At 41.5% G+C, this 15,980-nt stretch overlaps 1 protein-coding gene across 2 annotated transcripts; it reads right to left on the reverse strand.

The window, feature by feature from the left end:
* Nucleotides 1–3,813: 3,813 nt before the first annotated feature.
* Nucleotides 3,814–15,688, reverse strand: CRBN (cereblon). 2 transcript variants are annotated; one of them, XM_065749325.1, is made up of 11 exons: nt 15,593–15,688; nt 12,600–12,709; nt 12,233–12,435; nt 11,232–11,381; nt 9,434–9,596; nt 8,697–8,759; nt 7,926–8,010; nt 7,535–7,650; nt 6,073–6,137; nt 5,435–5,566; nt 3,814–4,900 (listed from the first exon to the last, which is right to left on the reverse strand). In XM_065749325.1, exons 1-11 carry the CDS (start codon nt 15,657–15,659, stop codon nt 4,717–4,719), a joined length of 1,338 nt encoding a protein of 445 aa, XP_065605397.1. In that variant the 5' UTR covers nt 15,660–15,688; the 3' UTR covers nt 3,814–4,716. The 2 variants fall into 2 exon arrangements, with proteins under 2 accessions (XP_065605397.1, XP_065605396.1); XM_065749324.1 differs by having other exon boundaries at nt 12,600–12,712.
* Nucleotides 15,689–15,980: the final 292 nt, after the last annotated feature.

Below are 15,980 nucleotides of genomic sequence, written 5' to 3' on the forward strand. Positions count from 1 at the left end.
TTATAAAATTCCAGGAGACAGCAAGGGAGGAGAAAAAACATTTTTCTCTATTAATAAGGAAAACCTGGTAACACCATGGTGTTTGATTTAATTATGTAATTACAGTGAAGTTTCCTCATGCAGTTTATTGAGCTGCTGCAATCTTGGGAGGGAAACAATAACATTTAGGTTGACTCTTTTAAGGGATGCTTAACATCCATTAAGGCAGCTTTGTGGAGGTGCCAGAATGCTGACAACTCTGCTGCTACACAGTTGTCCACGTTAAGCTCACCTGAATTACCTCCAGTGATAGCAAAGGAAGAGCTGTTTTTTCTCAGAGCATCAGAATTCAGTGGTCCAGTTCTGAATTCAGCACTGTTGGAACACACACTCAAAGAGCTCGCTTAGGTATCGTTAAAACATCTATTTGTTGGCCCCAGCATCTTTCTCTCACTATATTTCAAAGACATGAAATCATATGAAAAAAAAACAAAAACAAAACTGCATTCCATCACAGTAACAACATATTGTGGAAAAACAGCACCCAGTAGAGTTCATACAGGAACACAGATGGGAGGTTTGCCTCAGTGTCCATGCAGGATTATTACTCTTATTTTACTTCCCCATATTGCAGAGACACAAATGGCTCATTAATTTGAATAGGACTCCTGAGGAATTAGGGCTCTAATTGTTTGATGGCAATACCAACCTTTTTCTTCCCATATACCATGATGGAAGTACCAGTGGGTAGGGAAAAATGAGAGCAGTGAGGAAAACAAACCGTGTCCGCATGGAGACGAGTGCCTCAATATTCAGATGCTGCTCAGCTTCAAGTTTAGCCTCAAAGCACTCTCAGCAACATCTTCCTTCACTATAAGAGCACTCTTAAAATATCCAGGAAACAGAAGAGCATACCCCCACCTCAGACCTCTTCATCATTTCTCTATGGATGCCATAAAGGTGCAGCTAACATGTAAAGGTATCACTAGCCTTCCATCAGGGCTCAGCTGGCTGAATTCTTACAAAATGAAAAGTAAATCAGCAAATCCTTCAGAATACTGTGGTAACAAAATCACTCCTGGCCCTTCAAAAGATCCACCCAGATTCAACAGGACAGTGCAGCTTGTTATTTAACACAGCAGTGATGACAGCAACCCCTCATCACTGGGCTGTGCAAGGGGACAAGGACTTAAAGCTCTGACATTTTGGATAATGCCTTCGTAATGCAGTAAGACAACAGCTCTCCACGAGTCTGAAATTCAATTCAGCATGCTCCACTATCTGCGTGCAGCCTGAACTGCCATCCCACAGCCTCGTTTAGCCACTGCACCTTCAGAGGAAGCTTATAGCAGAAGAAACAGGAGATAGCAGTACCCATTAACAGGCTCATCCCCCAGCATGGGTGGAGGCCTTGGGGCACAGGGCTGGGCCCCGGTGGACGTGCAGCAGTGTTGCTGGGCTGGTGGCTGGAGGAACTCAGCACTCTTTACCTCCCTTACCATCATTTTCTGAAAGCACTGCAGTTTAAAAGCTGAGCAACATTAGAGCAGACGTTCCCCTTCTTCCCAAAGTCAGCAGGAAGCGCATCCACTAAGATCAGTTTTGAAACAAAGTGGATTTTATTCTTTGCAAGTGGTCGCAGGCAGCGAGATTTTCCTGAAAAGCTGTCCCAAAAGGCAGACAGAGGGAGCATAAAACAGAACGTGCTACACCTTCTGCAGCTTGTACAAAGCAATTCAAGGGGCTCAGCAATGAAAGGAACAAAACGAATCGCAGCGCATACAAAAATAGCATTATTACTCAAAAAGAAAAGAAATGAGCAGCTACAGCTTCTTAGAACAAGAGCACAAGGATCCTCTTATCGCCCTACCGAGTCACCAAAACGAAGCTACGTGAAAGAGTGCAATATTACAGGCTCTGATTGTATGACAGTTATGCTACTGCAGCAATACCCCAACAGGGCATTCCTCTGTGGTCCCCCTCACCCCGAGATGCCTTGAATCCACCCTCTATCAGACCTAGCAAGCCTGTGGCACCAGCACGCCCATCCCATGGCTGAGTAATTCCCTGGTCTCATGTAATGAAAGAAAACTACAGTGGGAGAAAAACTATCCCTTTTGGCAGCAGCCAGCACATCGGTGGTTTAATTACAGCATGAAGCCACGTGCCAACCACTGTAGCTATAACTGTAAGACACACTGATTTCCTTTGTCCTTAGCTCTCAAAAGCTGTTATTTGTCAGTAATAATTTCCCACAATCCCAACATTCTGGTAGTGTTTCCTCCAAAAAAAAAAAAAAGAGGAACATAGAGAACATTAATCAGCATCTTGAGCCTTTCACAACTCTCCATCTACACTGGAAGTCACGTGCTGCTGTGCAGTTTCTGACTGACTCACAGAGCACTTTAATGCCAGCTCCACCACGACAGGATTCCCCACCTCCACAGCAGGCTGAATTATGCTTGTTTTCAACCTGCAAAGTCATAGACTTTGCAATGGCAAACATCTCACAGAAGGTCAGGCAGATGAAAAAAATCATCATCAACACTAACAAAGTTAGTGCTGAATTTACTTATTTACTTGTGAGTTGTCTCACTTGGTAGCATTAGCTACACTTGACTATAAATATATATATATACACATGTATATACACACACAATACCAAAAATATGCTTATTTTGTATGTAAGCACTGTGAATATAATGCCAGTGTTAATTCAGGCCATCTGAGAGACCAAAACCCAAAACACCTTGTGAAGCTCAGCAAGAGCTGAGAAAATGATCATCCTTGAAAGCCTCTCTCACTGAAACAAAGGGCAGCAGAAGATACTTGAGCACCTCAGCACAAACCCTACTGAGGGTAAGGGGAACAAGAGATACTTGAGTATCTTAGAGGGAGAACACCAAACCAAGCCTACAGGTAAGCCACAAGTGTGTCTGAGTCTGCGTGCAGGAAGCTAAGTGTGACTCCAGTGGTTATCTGGGTACAGAAGTTTCACAGTCTCACATACTATTCCTTATTCTAGTCTTTTGAAAGCCTATTTCATAAACAGAATGGATGCTTTCTATAAGAAAATGAGTGCCATTCACCCTCTATTTGCTCAGAATTATATTCAAAGTATTGCTTTTCACAGTTCACTGCCAAGTCAGAGTACTGCACAGACAATTAGACACGTTATTAAAGGTGTCTATGGAGAAAACAAAAGTTATTACAGAAGCACAGAGGTAGAAGGCTTCGAAGAACCAAACCTGAGTTACACAATCAATAGTTTCTACGTACTTAGCATAATATCCTAAGAGCCTTTCAGCATCTGGCAGCTCTTCACATCTGGATTTTTCCTCTGCTATACTGTAACAAATGCTGCATTACCACTCAGATCAGGTCATAGCTGTCTGGCAGGGGTCTGACCTGAGCCTCACAGTGCAATAACACATCCATGCTACTGAGAAGGAACAACTACTGGGTTATGTCTTAACCTTAAGCCATACTGCCACAGTATTCAGCAATGCAAGATCTTGTAAATATACACAGAAGAGATAGAGTGAATGAAAAGGCTTCAAGAGAAAAAAAAACAAGTGTGCATGTACACTCACAAACCGAAGAAATCTCACTGTCTGCATTTGCTCTGAGGGGAAAAAAACAACAAGCAAGCAGTGGCAAAAGCTGCCCCCTTTTAGCATCCATTTCTGTAGCACAGACAGAACTCCAGGAAACAAACAAACTGAAAAAGAAAAGCGCTGTCAGTTTGTTTCTTTAGGGTAAGGTGATCACGTAAAATTTTACCTTATGATATTAAAGCACTGATGGAAAAAAAAAAAAGATATGCTGACTCTCTTGTCAAAATATGTATTAGAGAAAAATCTCCAGTTAGGTATTTGGGAGAATACTTCAGAGAATCCTAGGCATGCACTGCTGTAAACTGATCTCCCACAGAAATTGTTTTGAAAAATACAAGCACATTCAAAAGTAAACAACAGTAAATGACAATGTGTTCAACGTTCTGGGACTGATCAGGATCTTCTGTATAAATAATTTAAAATTTAAAAGATTTCCAAAGTCAGAAATGCTCAATATATCAGAGGACTTCTAAGGGACCAAATACTTCACATAAACTCCTTTCAAAGGGCATTTTCTGGCACACTTGCAGCTGCACCCAGCAGTCAGCTCTGCCAGTGACAGCACTGCTACTGACATCACCAAGGCAGGATCCTTCAGCCTTGCACTCTCTTTGATGGTTATTCAACAAATACTTCATGAACATCACGAGATTAAAACTGGAAGTATTCCACGTAGTTAGAAACGAATTGTCATCAAAACCACTTGTAAGCGTATTAACAGAAATCATCTGCAGTGAGTTGCTGTTATCTACCATCACATGTTGCATAATTATACTCCACTCCTTTCACTGCAGGCTGATAGCAGCAAACATTTCCTGAAATGAAAGTTCAGAAGAAGTAGAAAGTTGAGAGTCAAGTCTGCCCAAAGGAACTGATTTCCTGGTGTCTCGTGCCACCTTCTCTCCACAGCTGTCATTTCAAAGAATCATCCTTCAGTTCTCAGCGTTGCCAGAAACAACAGCAGTGTGGATGCACACCCAATGCCAAAGGTGAAGCTTTCTTTGCGTGTGGCTGTTATTTCTTGCTTCCTTGGTTTTAAAGTGAGCATCAAAAGCAGAACTAAGCAGATGTATCTAAGAGACAGAGTACTGCCTGTTCATCTCCAAAGCAGGTCAGCAGATTACAGGCAGAGTAACGGGGATCTGTCGTGGCCCAATTCATCCTCTGCTTCTGGAATCCGAGGCAGGAGAGCAGACCGTGTCAATCCCCAGAATTTTTGTGGTGACATATCCTTTTTGGTAGCTGTGAATTTCCACCCCATATGGTTCCCACAGATTCTGCACTGGGCTATAGTCCAGGCATACCTGCCAAAAAACAAACAAGCCTTCAAGTAGGGAAAGTAACTAAAGCGTTCAGGATAGAAGAATGATTTCTGATACTATGCTACAGAAGGGACCACACAGGTAAGTGATCTGGTAGAAAACTGTAAGGAATGGTTTTGTGAAACTGTAATTCAAATATAATTTGACATTTTGGCTCTTTTTAAGAGGTCAACCGTTTAAAGTTCTGACTGTATGCCTGAAGCACACTCATCTAAACCAAAAAACAGCCACCAGGGAAGTGTGACGTTCTGGCACAAGATCATTGTTAGGCAGAGTTTTACATCTTGCCAATTATTTCTGCTACTTTTCCAGACAGCAAGAGCATTTAAAGACATTCAGTGGTAATGAGATTAAGGCAGCATTAGTAATTTTTAAATTACTGTAACATTTATTCAGTTTAGGACTTAAAGATAAAGAAGATCTTGGTAGAAAAACTGCATTTATACGTTGTGTTTCCTATAGTGGAACAGTAAAAAGTTTGCAACCAAATTTATGTCACTTGTTGAACAGTATTACCCAGGAAACCAGCTGTGTTCTGTTGACGGTCGTCCACTGAGATTCAAGTTGCAGGCTTTATATACAGTAAGGGTTTCATGGATGTAACCATGAGGATTCACGTATGCTGCCATGGGTCCACATAAGGATAAACTGTAAAAGACAATTAAAAATCTTGTCAGAGTTCGAGAAAGGAGAAAACAACGGCTCCCAAATGTAAACAGATGGAAAACTGTCACTGATGCTTCAAACTACAGAGTGACTGAACCACTTCAGGTTGTAGGAAAAGTGTATGCTTAATTATGTTATTAAAGATGATTCAAAGAAAATAGATACAAATGTAAAACAGCATCCAAAGGTCCCGGAGGGCTACAGTAAATGAGGTTACCTGTTATCTAGTTATTAAGTCTCTACCTCAGAAAAGGTACTTAAAGATATTAGCACAGTAAGGATTACTGTGTTCTCATGTTTGGCTGCACCTCGCCCAGCTGTTCATTAAAGGTGACAAGTTATTAGAAGACAGCTGATGGGATGCTGTTATGGAACCCACCCCGTTTAAAGGGGTTAATAATGTTTCTCTCAAAACCTGAGAGTTTGGTAGAAAAAGAAATGGTGAGTCTGTACTCTGTGCGTTACTTGATTAGGAGCAACAGACTCACCTGAATATTTCGTTCTTGGTTGTTATTTCTGTATCCTGGCACTGCTTACAACAAAGAGATGTGCACTTGAAAAGAAAAAAAGAAGGTAACTTTGTTCACTTCCATATACTTGAAGGCACAGTGGCAAACAATAACATTTCCCTTCTCTCAGAACAGACTCTGTACAATTCCTTTGTTTATCTGGCAGCAGTCACTTATGTTTTCTCTTCATAACAAAGGATAAAAATTAGTATGCATTTTACTTACTCATGGTAAGCATTAATTAAAATTAATTAAAAAAAATAATCTGACAACACAATACAAGAATCAAATTGCTGAGACCTTTAAAAGCTAATTTAGAAACAAAAAAAACACCCTTTGTTCTTCTAAGGTGTAACACAGAAAAGGCAGAATGAATACAAATGTAATCATTACAGTTTTTCTTCTGTAGATGAGTCGCTGTCGATTCACCAAGACAAATACGTATGATGCAGTGACCTTTTTCTTAATTATGATGACAGAGCAATTTATCTCCTAGCATTTTATAAAGCAGAGCCAAACAATTCATCACTGACACTGCCAAGAAAATCACCATTTCAATCAGCTCTGTAAAACACTTCACCTATGATGTTTCAGGAGGTGCACTGTGATGAATGCATTACCAAAACTTTGTCTCTGTAGTCAGATAACGAATAGTAAACTATTCCTGCTACTAACTACCAGACAATTTTTATCTATACTGATGACTCTCTCTGTGTTTTCTCTTTAGAACAGGAGTACCACTCTGAACTGCTACTAGGAACACTGAAAGAAGTTTTGTTGCCACTGCTGTTTCTAAAACACAGTGATTCAATGTGAGGTCACCTGACCAAAACTGGCACTGTAATATAACAGTATTGGTCAGGTGATATATTTATATTATTAAGCAAAGTATCATGTAAAATAAAATGATGTGACCTACATTTAGAGCGTTATATGACCACAGAGTGAGAAGAAGAACTTTTAAAACACCAACAAAAAGTTATTACTTAACAAGTCAGTAGATGTCTTTTGCTAAAGAAATGCTTTCAGTCTAAGATTTATACTCAACAGCTCCATACTGCAAAGCTTTCTCTTTTGTCACAGTGCACAAGTCTCCATAGCACAACACCACCTCAATGCAGTACACCACTCTGGCAGTATGGTGTTCTGATGTTGGCAACCACAGTGCTGGACTTCTAGCACCATCTCTTGGAGAAGGAAGCGTAGTGTGGGGTTGAAATACAACTTATAACAAAAGCAAATAGGATTCTTGCTGCAAGTCCAGAATTAACAGCATTTTCTTCCTTGTGCCAACTTTTCAAGGCGAAGGAAAAAAAAAAAACAACTCCCAAGCTCACTTCACAGAAGTATTACTTGTTACAGGAGATGGTAACAGCCACTATTTTTTAATGGTTGTGGGGAAGACAATTTTCTAGCAAATAGCAGGTACAGCAATACTCACCTTGTTCATAATATCCAGCTCGCACCGGAGGCGCTGAATAGCACTGCCTATTTTAAGCAACTGTATGCGTAACGCATCATCAATTGGCAGGCAAGCAGCAACTCTGTAAGAAAAATCTAGAAATGAGAAAGCACCAGGCCTGTTAGAATTTAAGAAAGAAAGAAACCTGACAGTCCTACTCAGCTGCAGACAGAGAGCTAGAACATAGGTTTGTAACAGACTTTTGGAGTTCACCTCTGTACATCTAGGGCAGAACAGACAACTGCAGAACACTTCAAAAATCTCCTATGCTTTTGGCTCTTGTTTTCTTATGAAACACACAAATCACATTCCTCCTGTCAGGATTTTTTTTTCCTAACTCAAATCTGAGTTTGTAAACTAAAGATCTTACCTATGGGGTTTGTTGGAAGAGACTCATCTTTAAGATTTTCATCCCATTCGTGTAGCTGCCTCTTGACTCTTTCCATCAAGGTTTCCTTTTGTTAGAAGAAAAGCCTAATTTAAGTACATGGGTATTTCTCTTTTCTTAGAAAAAGGAAGCAAAATGTAGAGCAAGTTATTTTCCCTAGTGGACGTTATGTTATTCTTGTAAGTCTTAAATGCTGTTTACAGACACTTCACACCTCCATGTTTTAAGCTAAAAACAAAACAAGATGGGAAATGGGTAAAAAACAACCAACCACCAGTAAAAATCTCATCTGAGATAAGCTGACAACTGTTTAAACTCTAGAGATGTACAGAGCTGGGCTAAGAAGAACTAGCTTTTTCCATCTCTGTCCCTTTATGTTACCAATACACATATATTCACATACAAAGAAAAATGTAAGTTTTTTAAAAGTAAACTAACTGCAACAGGAAAGACCCACCTGAGACTATCAGCTGTGCTGGTTAGGACACTCACCTGGAGCACGTGGGACAGAAAATTGAGTTCTCTGCTCCAGCACAACACAGCAGGAACCTGAACCTGGGTCAGCCATCCCAAATGCACACTTTAGCACCAGGGACCAACTATACAGAGGGGAAGCCTTCACTACTCTTACCAGTAAACTGCAAGGTATGCCCTTCTTTAAAAAAAAACACTCATGAGCTAACAAAATGAAACTTTAATATGATCCATTACATAGATACAAAAACAAAACGTTTATTATTTGGTAATACTTACAGCATCATATAAAGAGTAAAGCCAGGGAGGCCAAGAAGTCAGACTGGCACAGTGAAACTTCCTCTGAAACCAAAATCAGCAATGATTTCTATTTAATGTTAGCAGATTTTACCAACATGTATCTCTCTCATCTGATTATTTAAAGATACAACAAGCTATCAGTGTCACTGCCAGTACTGCATGAGCCTTCTGAAACACTTCTCAAATGCACCGAGTGCTAAGACTTTTGTACAAGACAGACAATAGATGGATTTTCTCAGAAAATCTGTCTCAGCACTGGAATTATTTTTACTACTTAGTAATAAGAAATTATGCCTCTCAAAGGAATATCTGAAATCCAGACGGTTCAGAACATTTAAGTCCTATTAGGTAATGTATCTCGTTTAGTCTCCATCAGTTATTGATGTCTCAGCAACCACAGCAGTTACTGATACTGACTACGGAAGGTGATTGAAGTATTTCATATCAATTCAGTCAAATGAATACATACATAACGTGAAAGAAAGAGATTGATGAGCAGTATCAGGCATCTTAAGCTGACAAAGATAAATTCAAAGAATATGTGGTCATATTTTTGAAGGGGAAACCGATGTGTTACAAACAACAACGCAAGCTGGAAGTTCCAGAGGATGCCTTCTCACAGCAGAGCAATTACTGATGAAGAAAACTGCTGGGTTACTTAAAGTCAGGATGTTCTTCTGATCTAACTATTAAAAAGCTATACATCACTTCCAAACCTTTTGATACTTCTGCCACCACTGACGTAAGGCTCGATCCTGCCACGCTGTAGGTTTTGAAGAAGGAAAGATGTGATGTCGGCTGAGAGACGGCAGCTGCACTGCTGACATTGTTGAAGGCAGCACTCGCTCAGGAAGGATTTGTACTTTAGCCTGTTGGATTCTGGTTTAAAGGAAAAAAAACACCCACGGAGTTATACACATATACAAGAGTAGCAAAGAATGGATTTTATTGCTTATCAATACGTGATACTATGGAATTTAAACAGGAATCTACTTCATCAGAGTTTCAGTTGTACTATAAATCAGATTACCTTAGGAAACACACAGCACGTTAACAAACCAAACATATACTACTCTACAATACAGACTCACACCCTTGGCTAACTTGTTGAAGCCACTGTGTTGGCTGGACTTTGTTGTACACTGAAATTTAGTATGTCTCAAATCAAACTGAAGCAATGAATTACAGATTCTTCTATCTATTCTTGATTCGCCCTTAAAAGTCAGAACTGGCCACTTCCCAGATATTTTTTTGCATCGGCCTACAGAGCTCCAAGTTATTTCAGTCAAAGTTACTTGCCTTTTTTTTCCCCTTCCCAGTTAAGCTCTTTTTCCATAAGATACAACAGGATGCCTCTGTATTTCAGAGCACAGGTTATCTGTTGGATTGTGGTGGATGGAATTCAAGTCTGACTGACAATGGCTATACAGTACAATTTCTACCATCTCAGCACCGGACTTCCAGATTTTTGTCTCCTCAAGTTACCTTTAGTATTAAACCAACAGTCAGCTACTACACACCAAACTCTCAAAAAGGAAATCTAGTAGAAATGCAGTTTGCTATCTTCAAACCACAAAAGCTCATGTGCTTAGCTAGAGTTCCAAATCAGCAGAAATAGGATATAGACTCTGATTGTCCTTTAATATCCTAGTGTCAACCAGGTCACCTATTCCACAGTGCCTGATGACAGTTACATAGCAACCAAGAATACTGCCTAGGGGGAAAGAATTTCAGTTGTTTTTTTTTTTAACAGTATGATGCAACAGAAATCCTGAAATATGTGTCGTTATTTCAAGGGTTTATTTTTTTATGTTTTACAAAAGGAAAAACAAGCAAGTGACTTGTTTCTTCTCCATTATTATTACCAGCCTCCAGACATCCCCAGGAAAACCACCCCGCTCAGGATCAGTTACTGTCCTTTCCATATCTGAATCACACAGCTGGATGCTTCTGTAGTTCAAGCTCAGCAGTTAAAGACCACTCAAAATAGAAAAAGGGCAAACATTTTGTTATTAGCTGTATTGTCAGACTGTTGCCTGCAGCAGTTCAGAGCTGCATCTGCACTTAAAGTTAACAGGAACATGTCTTGCCCAGACCTTTAGAGCAGGCTTCAGAAAACTCTACGCTTTTTTCAGAGGTAAGGAAGCTGGTGTCAGGGGGGCTTTCCACAAGACAACACAAGGCACACACTTGTGAAATGAGAGGAAGCTCTCCTTGATCATTTCTTTTGAAACAGGGATGTGAGAGAGATTACAAGAACCACCTTTTTCCCAGCTTAATTTTCAGAAACAAAATAATTCCAACATATTTTCACACACAGGTCAAATCAAACTACAGAATCTCAGAGCGAAGTTACTGTAACTAAAACACATGCTGAACAAGCTGCTGATTAAGTGTAAAAGCACTAACCAGCCAACTGTGTGACTGAAAGGCTACACTCACCAGCAATGTAAGCTAAATGCTTTGCTCAAACAAGATTTGCAGTATGTAAAATCAAATGCATTATGTCCTTACCCGTCTGACTGGGTTCGTAGTTCAAGCACCTTGAATCTCTGTCTTCCTATTGCTTTCACTTTGACTGTTTCAATTCCATACTCCTGCTCTTCTCTGTAGGCATATATCTCTGCTGTCGTTCCAAAGTGTGCTTCCCTTTCACGTACGTTACTAAAAGTAACAGAATTTTAAACGTTACCTATGCTCCACACAGGACTGTTCACTCAGATTTCTCATTAACCTACCTGCACTGACTGTAAAATCTTACCACTCAGCCTTAACCAAAAAAGCTAAAAGTGCTACCATATGCCTTCAGACTGCTGCAGACCTTTTCCCCCATTTTAGAAGCTAATTCTGATGTTGGGTTGTTTTCTTCTGCACTATTTGGTTTTTATTTTAAGGGGGCAAAGACAAGAATCTAGGAATACCAAGGAATACCCTAAAGGACCACCAACGCCCTGAAAGGCAGACTTTGAAAGTACCAAACTTGTTTAGGTTGACTCTCTAAAAATAACTATTCCTACTTCCTACAAAATTAAACCATAGTAAACTGAGGAGCGAGAGGAAGGAATGTCCCCCAGCTTCTTTTTGCACACTTTAGCCTTTTCCACTTCTCTATCATTTCTTGTGCCTCTACTCTACTGTCAAACCTTTATCTGTGCTTGCTGATACACTAAACAAGCAAATACACCTCTGTGGCAATAAAGCTTCAGAACAAGGATCAAATTTGTACATTTCAGACCAAGACTGCTACAAGTAAAAGGGGGGCAATGCATTCAAACAGTGAAATCACAGGGGTGCTCAAACAAGGACACTTTCAGCTCTTCTTATACAAATGTGATGCTGTCACGGAGCGACTTTTCATGGTGTGATAAAAGAATATGTTTATCTAACAGTTTCAAACCACAACTTAGTTTTCACCACAGAACTGATGCAATCATCTGTTTTTGATTTACTATCCAAAGAAACGGAGCTAAAAACACATGCTGTGTACCATCAGTAAACTCACTCGTGTATTTTACCTGTATGCAAGAACAGCAAATGTTCTGTCTTTCTGAATTAAATTCCGCACCATGCTAACCTCTTGAGGGTGAAAAAGCTGAAGAGGTAACGTCTGTCCAGGAATCAACATCACCATCACGTGGGGCAACACTGGAATCACCTGACAGCTGTCATCATCATGCAGCGTTCTCCCGTGAAACTCCTCCATATCAGACCCTAAATACTGAACACAACACGTCAGGAAGCGACAGTAGAGCAGCACGGTTTTTTTTGACTGACCACGATGGAACAAAGTAAGAGTCAAGGTTTTTAGGGACAGAATTACAAAAAAACAATCAAAGCTTCTCTGAAATGTATTCGATGGAATGTACGTAGAGAGAGACATACCACGTGTGACGTTGGCAAACTGGTGTCAAAATTAATCATGTTTGGCTTTTCGGCTTCTCTACCATCTTGATCTTCGACTTCCATTTCATTGTCATCTTCTTCATCACTCTCTGCTAATAAGCACATACAGAATACTGTGTTCACATCGACCAGCAAAGATGAAGACAGCGAGAAAAGTCAGAGAATCACAGAAATGCTATTTAATATCCCCAGACTGCTGCCTTTCACTGGGAAGCAGTTCTCATATTGGTAAATAATTTTCTTGTTGCTATAGCAAAACCACTGTGCTGTAGAAAGACTTGAAACCAGGTTTTTTCTTTCTGAATGGGTAAGGAACAAGCTTTTTTGGGCAGCTGACAGTACACAAATACTACTGGTTCAGGTTTTTAGTTCAGAAGTGGTTTCCTATTTCAGTTCTGAATGCCTGCAACACGAGGATGCCAACTAACTTCATTTCCTGTAGGAGGCCGAATGCACCACTTGAAGTGGTACAAAACTGAACAATGCAACTAAGTACATAAAGCAGCTGAGCTGCAAGTAATCTGAAGCTCTATATTTAGGCAAACACTCTTGCTGGTGTTCCTAGACAACTTCGCTGCTGTCAGCCTCTCCCCTGTGTATAGCAAACGTGAGCACAGAAGCCAGCACTGCACACATACAAAGGCCCAAGCTACCAAGGAAGGCAGTATTATGACACTGGAGAGAATTTCAGGTTTAAAACAGTGTTTAAAGATTACAACTTTCACATCATTCCTTGCCGTAGGCATCAGTACTAAAATTACTTTCAAGCAAGAACACAACTAAGTTACCTGCATGTCTCATTTTGCATTTGTCCGTATAAAATCCATATACGTATTTGAAAGTAAATTAAAATAAATCATAATGAAGATAACAAACAAGATGTGGCTCTGAAGCACTGGTTTCACTGCCCATGCTGTGAACTGACATACAACGCAGGCCTGTAAATTCACCCCAACCAAATACAATGTGATTACTGCACACTTGGGATTGTATTACTCTATTTCCTTACACTTCAAACACCAATAATAATTATACACCATCCCAAATCTAAATCAGATTTGTGAGTTCTGCAGGATTCTTATGTAAGTGGCTGCTGAGCAACAGACAATCCCAACAGCACTAACAGCTATCGTTTAGACCTTGAAAGCTAATGTTACAACTTGAGCAGAAAAAGGTCTTTACAATAGTTTATCCAGTTGCCTGCCTTTGCAATTAATAGTTTCTGATGGAGTAAGCCAGTGTTGATAATTTAAAAAGTGGTTATATTTTCCTGAATGCACTATGAGCAAATATTACGAAAGGAAGGTGTTCAGAAGGAAATGGGAGCACCAATACCCATAGTGAGCACAGGAGGGTAAGAGAACTAAGAAAGCAGCACCGCAGGCTGTCTTTGGACAGCCTCCTATCTCCCTCCCTTGGCCTTCAGGCATGTTTGTGCAACAGACCCACAACGCAGTCCACTGTCGTCTCTGTTTCTGTTTTAACTCACTTAAAAAAAAAACCCCAAACCTGCACGCTTTACAGCTCTGCATATTTTGTCTGCAGGAGGAACAGCACAACCCACTGAGGTTTCAAATCCATCCTGCACTGTATTCACCTCCAACAGAAACGATCCAGCGCTGCAAGAAAAGAGGTTACAGCCTCTCTTTGGCATTTTATTAACTACATAACTTAAAAGAAATATGATACCACCTTCTTGATTATGTAGAAATTAATATATTTTTATGATAATTCATTTACGCTAAGCATAAGTGACTGCAAAACATCTAAAATGCACAAGAGGGCCAACACTGCCTAACCTGATGGAGGGACAGAGCTGGAAGCTTTATGGTGGTTCTGGGGCAGCAGTGTGGGCTGGGGGTGGGGGGAGGGAAACCACCTCCATCAAAAACTGTATTCTGGTTTACATGCACTAATGAAGCGTTGTACGAATCATTAGCATTTTCAGTAGCCCGTTAGAGAAAGGCTGCTTTTCTGAACACAATAGGAGTGAGCAGGAGCTGATCTGAGAGAGACTGCATCCTGCAAACTTTTGCAAGCTCTTGCCAAAATCGCTCCCTAACGGCTGTGGCTGTGCGGTGGCAATGTGGAGGAATGGGAGGAATGATGACTCATTTCACTGCAGCAGCACCACGAGAATGTGGAGAAAACACCATCCTCGCTCTCCTCTTCAGTCCCACTACTCGAGTGAGACAGGAGACAAAAGGAACTGTAACTTCATCGCTCTTAACTGTATTTCAGTCGATTAATTTCACAATTAGTGAGAGCACGAGTGTGACCAAGCTCACACTTCAGCTCACAGGCTGGGCACTGCTACGTGCTCATCCCGGCCCACCAGCACTGCCACATCTACTGCCAACGCCTTCGTGCAGAACTGAGGACACACAAACAGAAAACAGCAAACAGAAACAGGGTAGGAAGTACTAAGGCTGGTATTTTTAGGTTATTTAAAACATACAGGCACAACATTCTCCCAGTGTTTCCTTCCACAGCAAATTACTGGCAAGACTTACTGCTAATTACATGCTTATTCTGAAGTAATATATTTTTCTCCGGTTTAGCAGGAGCTGCTTCCAAAGCCAAAGCGTGAGCTCATGTCAGTCTGGAGGCACTTCGTCCTAAATAAGAAAAACTGACCCTTCTTACGCAACAGGCATCGACACGAGGAGTCCTGCTGCGGTCCGACAACGCACAAAGCGGGCTGCAGGAAGCCGGGCCACCGCGCGCCTCAGCACTGCTCTCCCACCCCTCCCATTTCCCCGCTCTCTCGTACCGCCACAAAGCACTCAGACAGAGCAGAGCCCTCCTAAACCAGCAAACGACCCCTCCCATTTTATCCGGTTTTACAGCGGCCCACATCCGCACAGCCGATGAACCGCATTGGCCAACTGCAACCTCCACCTTTCGGGCACGGTTCACCCAAGCACAGCTCCCAGCTGCCCCCGCCCTCCTCCTGCGCACTCCCCAGTTACCAGGCACCAGCTGCAGGTGGTTCCCCATGTTGTCACGGGCTTCGCCACCTCCCTCCTCGGCGGCCATCGCTGTTTACCCGGAGAGGAGCCTGGGAAATGGGGAGGGCGGCGGGAGGAGCGGCGGCGGCCCTGGAGCCGAGCCCTGAGGAGCGGCCCCTGGCGGGACGGGGCTGCGGTGCTGTGGGGCCCGCGCTGAGGCGCGCAGCTCTGCGATTTATCCCTTTCTGTTGAATCATGAGAACAGCTTCTCTAGAGCGAAGGCAACTGCAGATCAACTAGATGGTCGTCGCGGCGCCCCAGTGTTTGTGGTTGTAAAGATAAGCAGAAATAGGGGCGAGGAGTCCCTTTCGGGGTACGGCTTGGAGAAGCTGATCACCGCAAAGGACAG

This window comes from Cyrtonyx montezumae, unplaced genomic scaffold (genome assembly GCF_038088225.1).
Source record: "Cyrtonyx montezumae isolate F1298 unplaced genomic scaffold, pur_monq_1.0 scaffold_6, whole genome shotgun sequence".
NCBI classification, from domain to species: domain Eukaryota; kingdom Metazoa; phylum Chordata; class Aves; order Galliformes; family Odontophoridae; genus Cyrtonyx; species Cyrtonyx montezumae.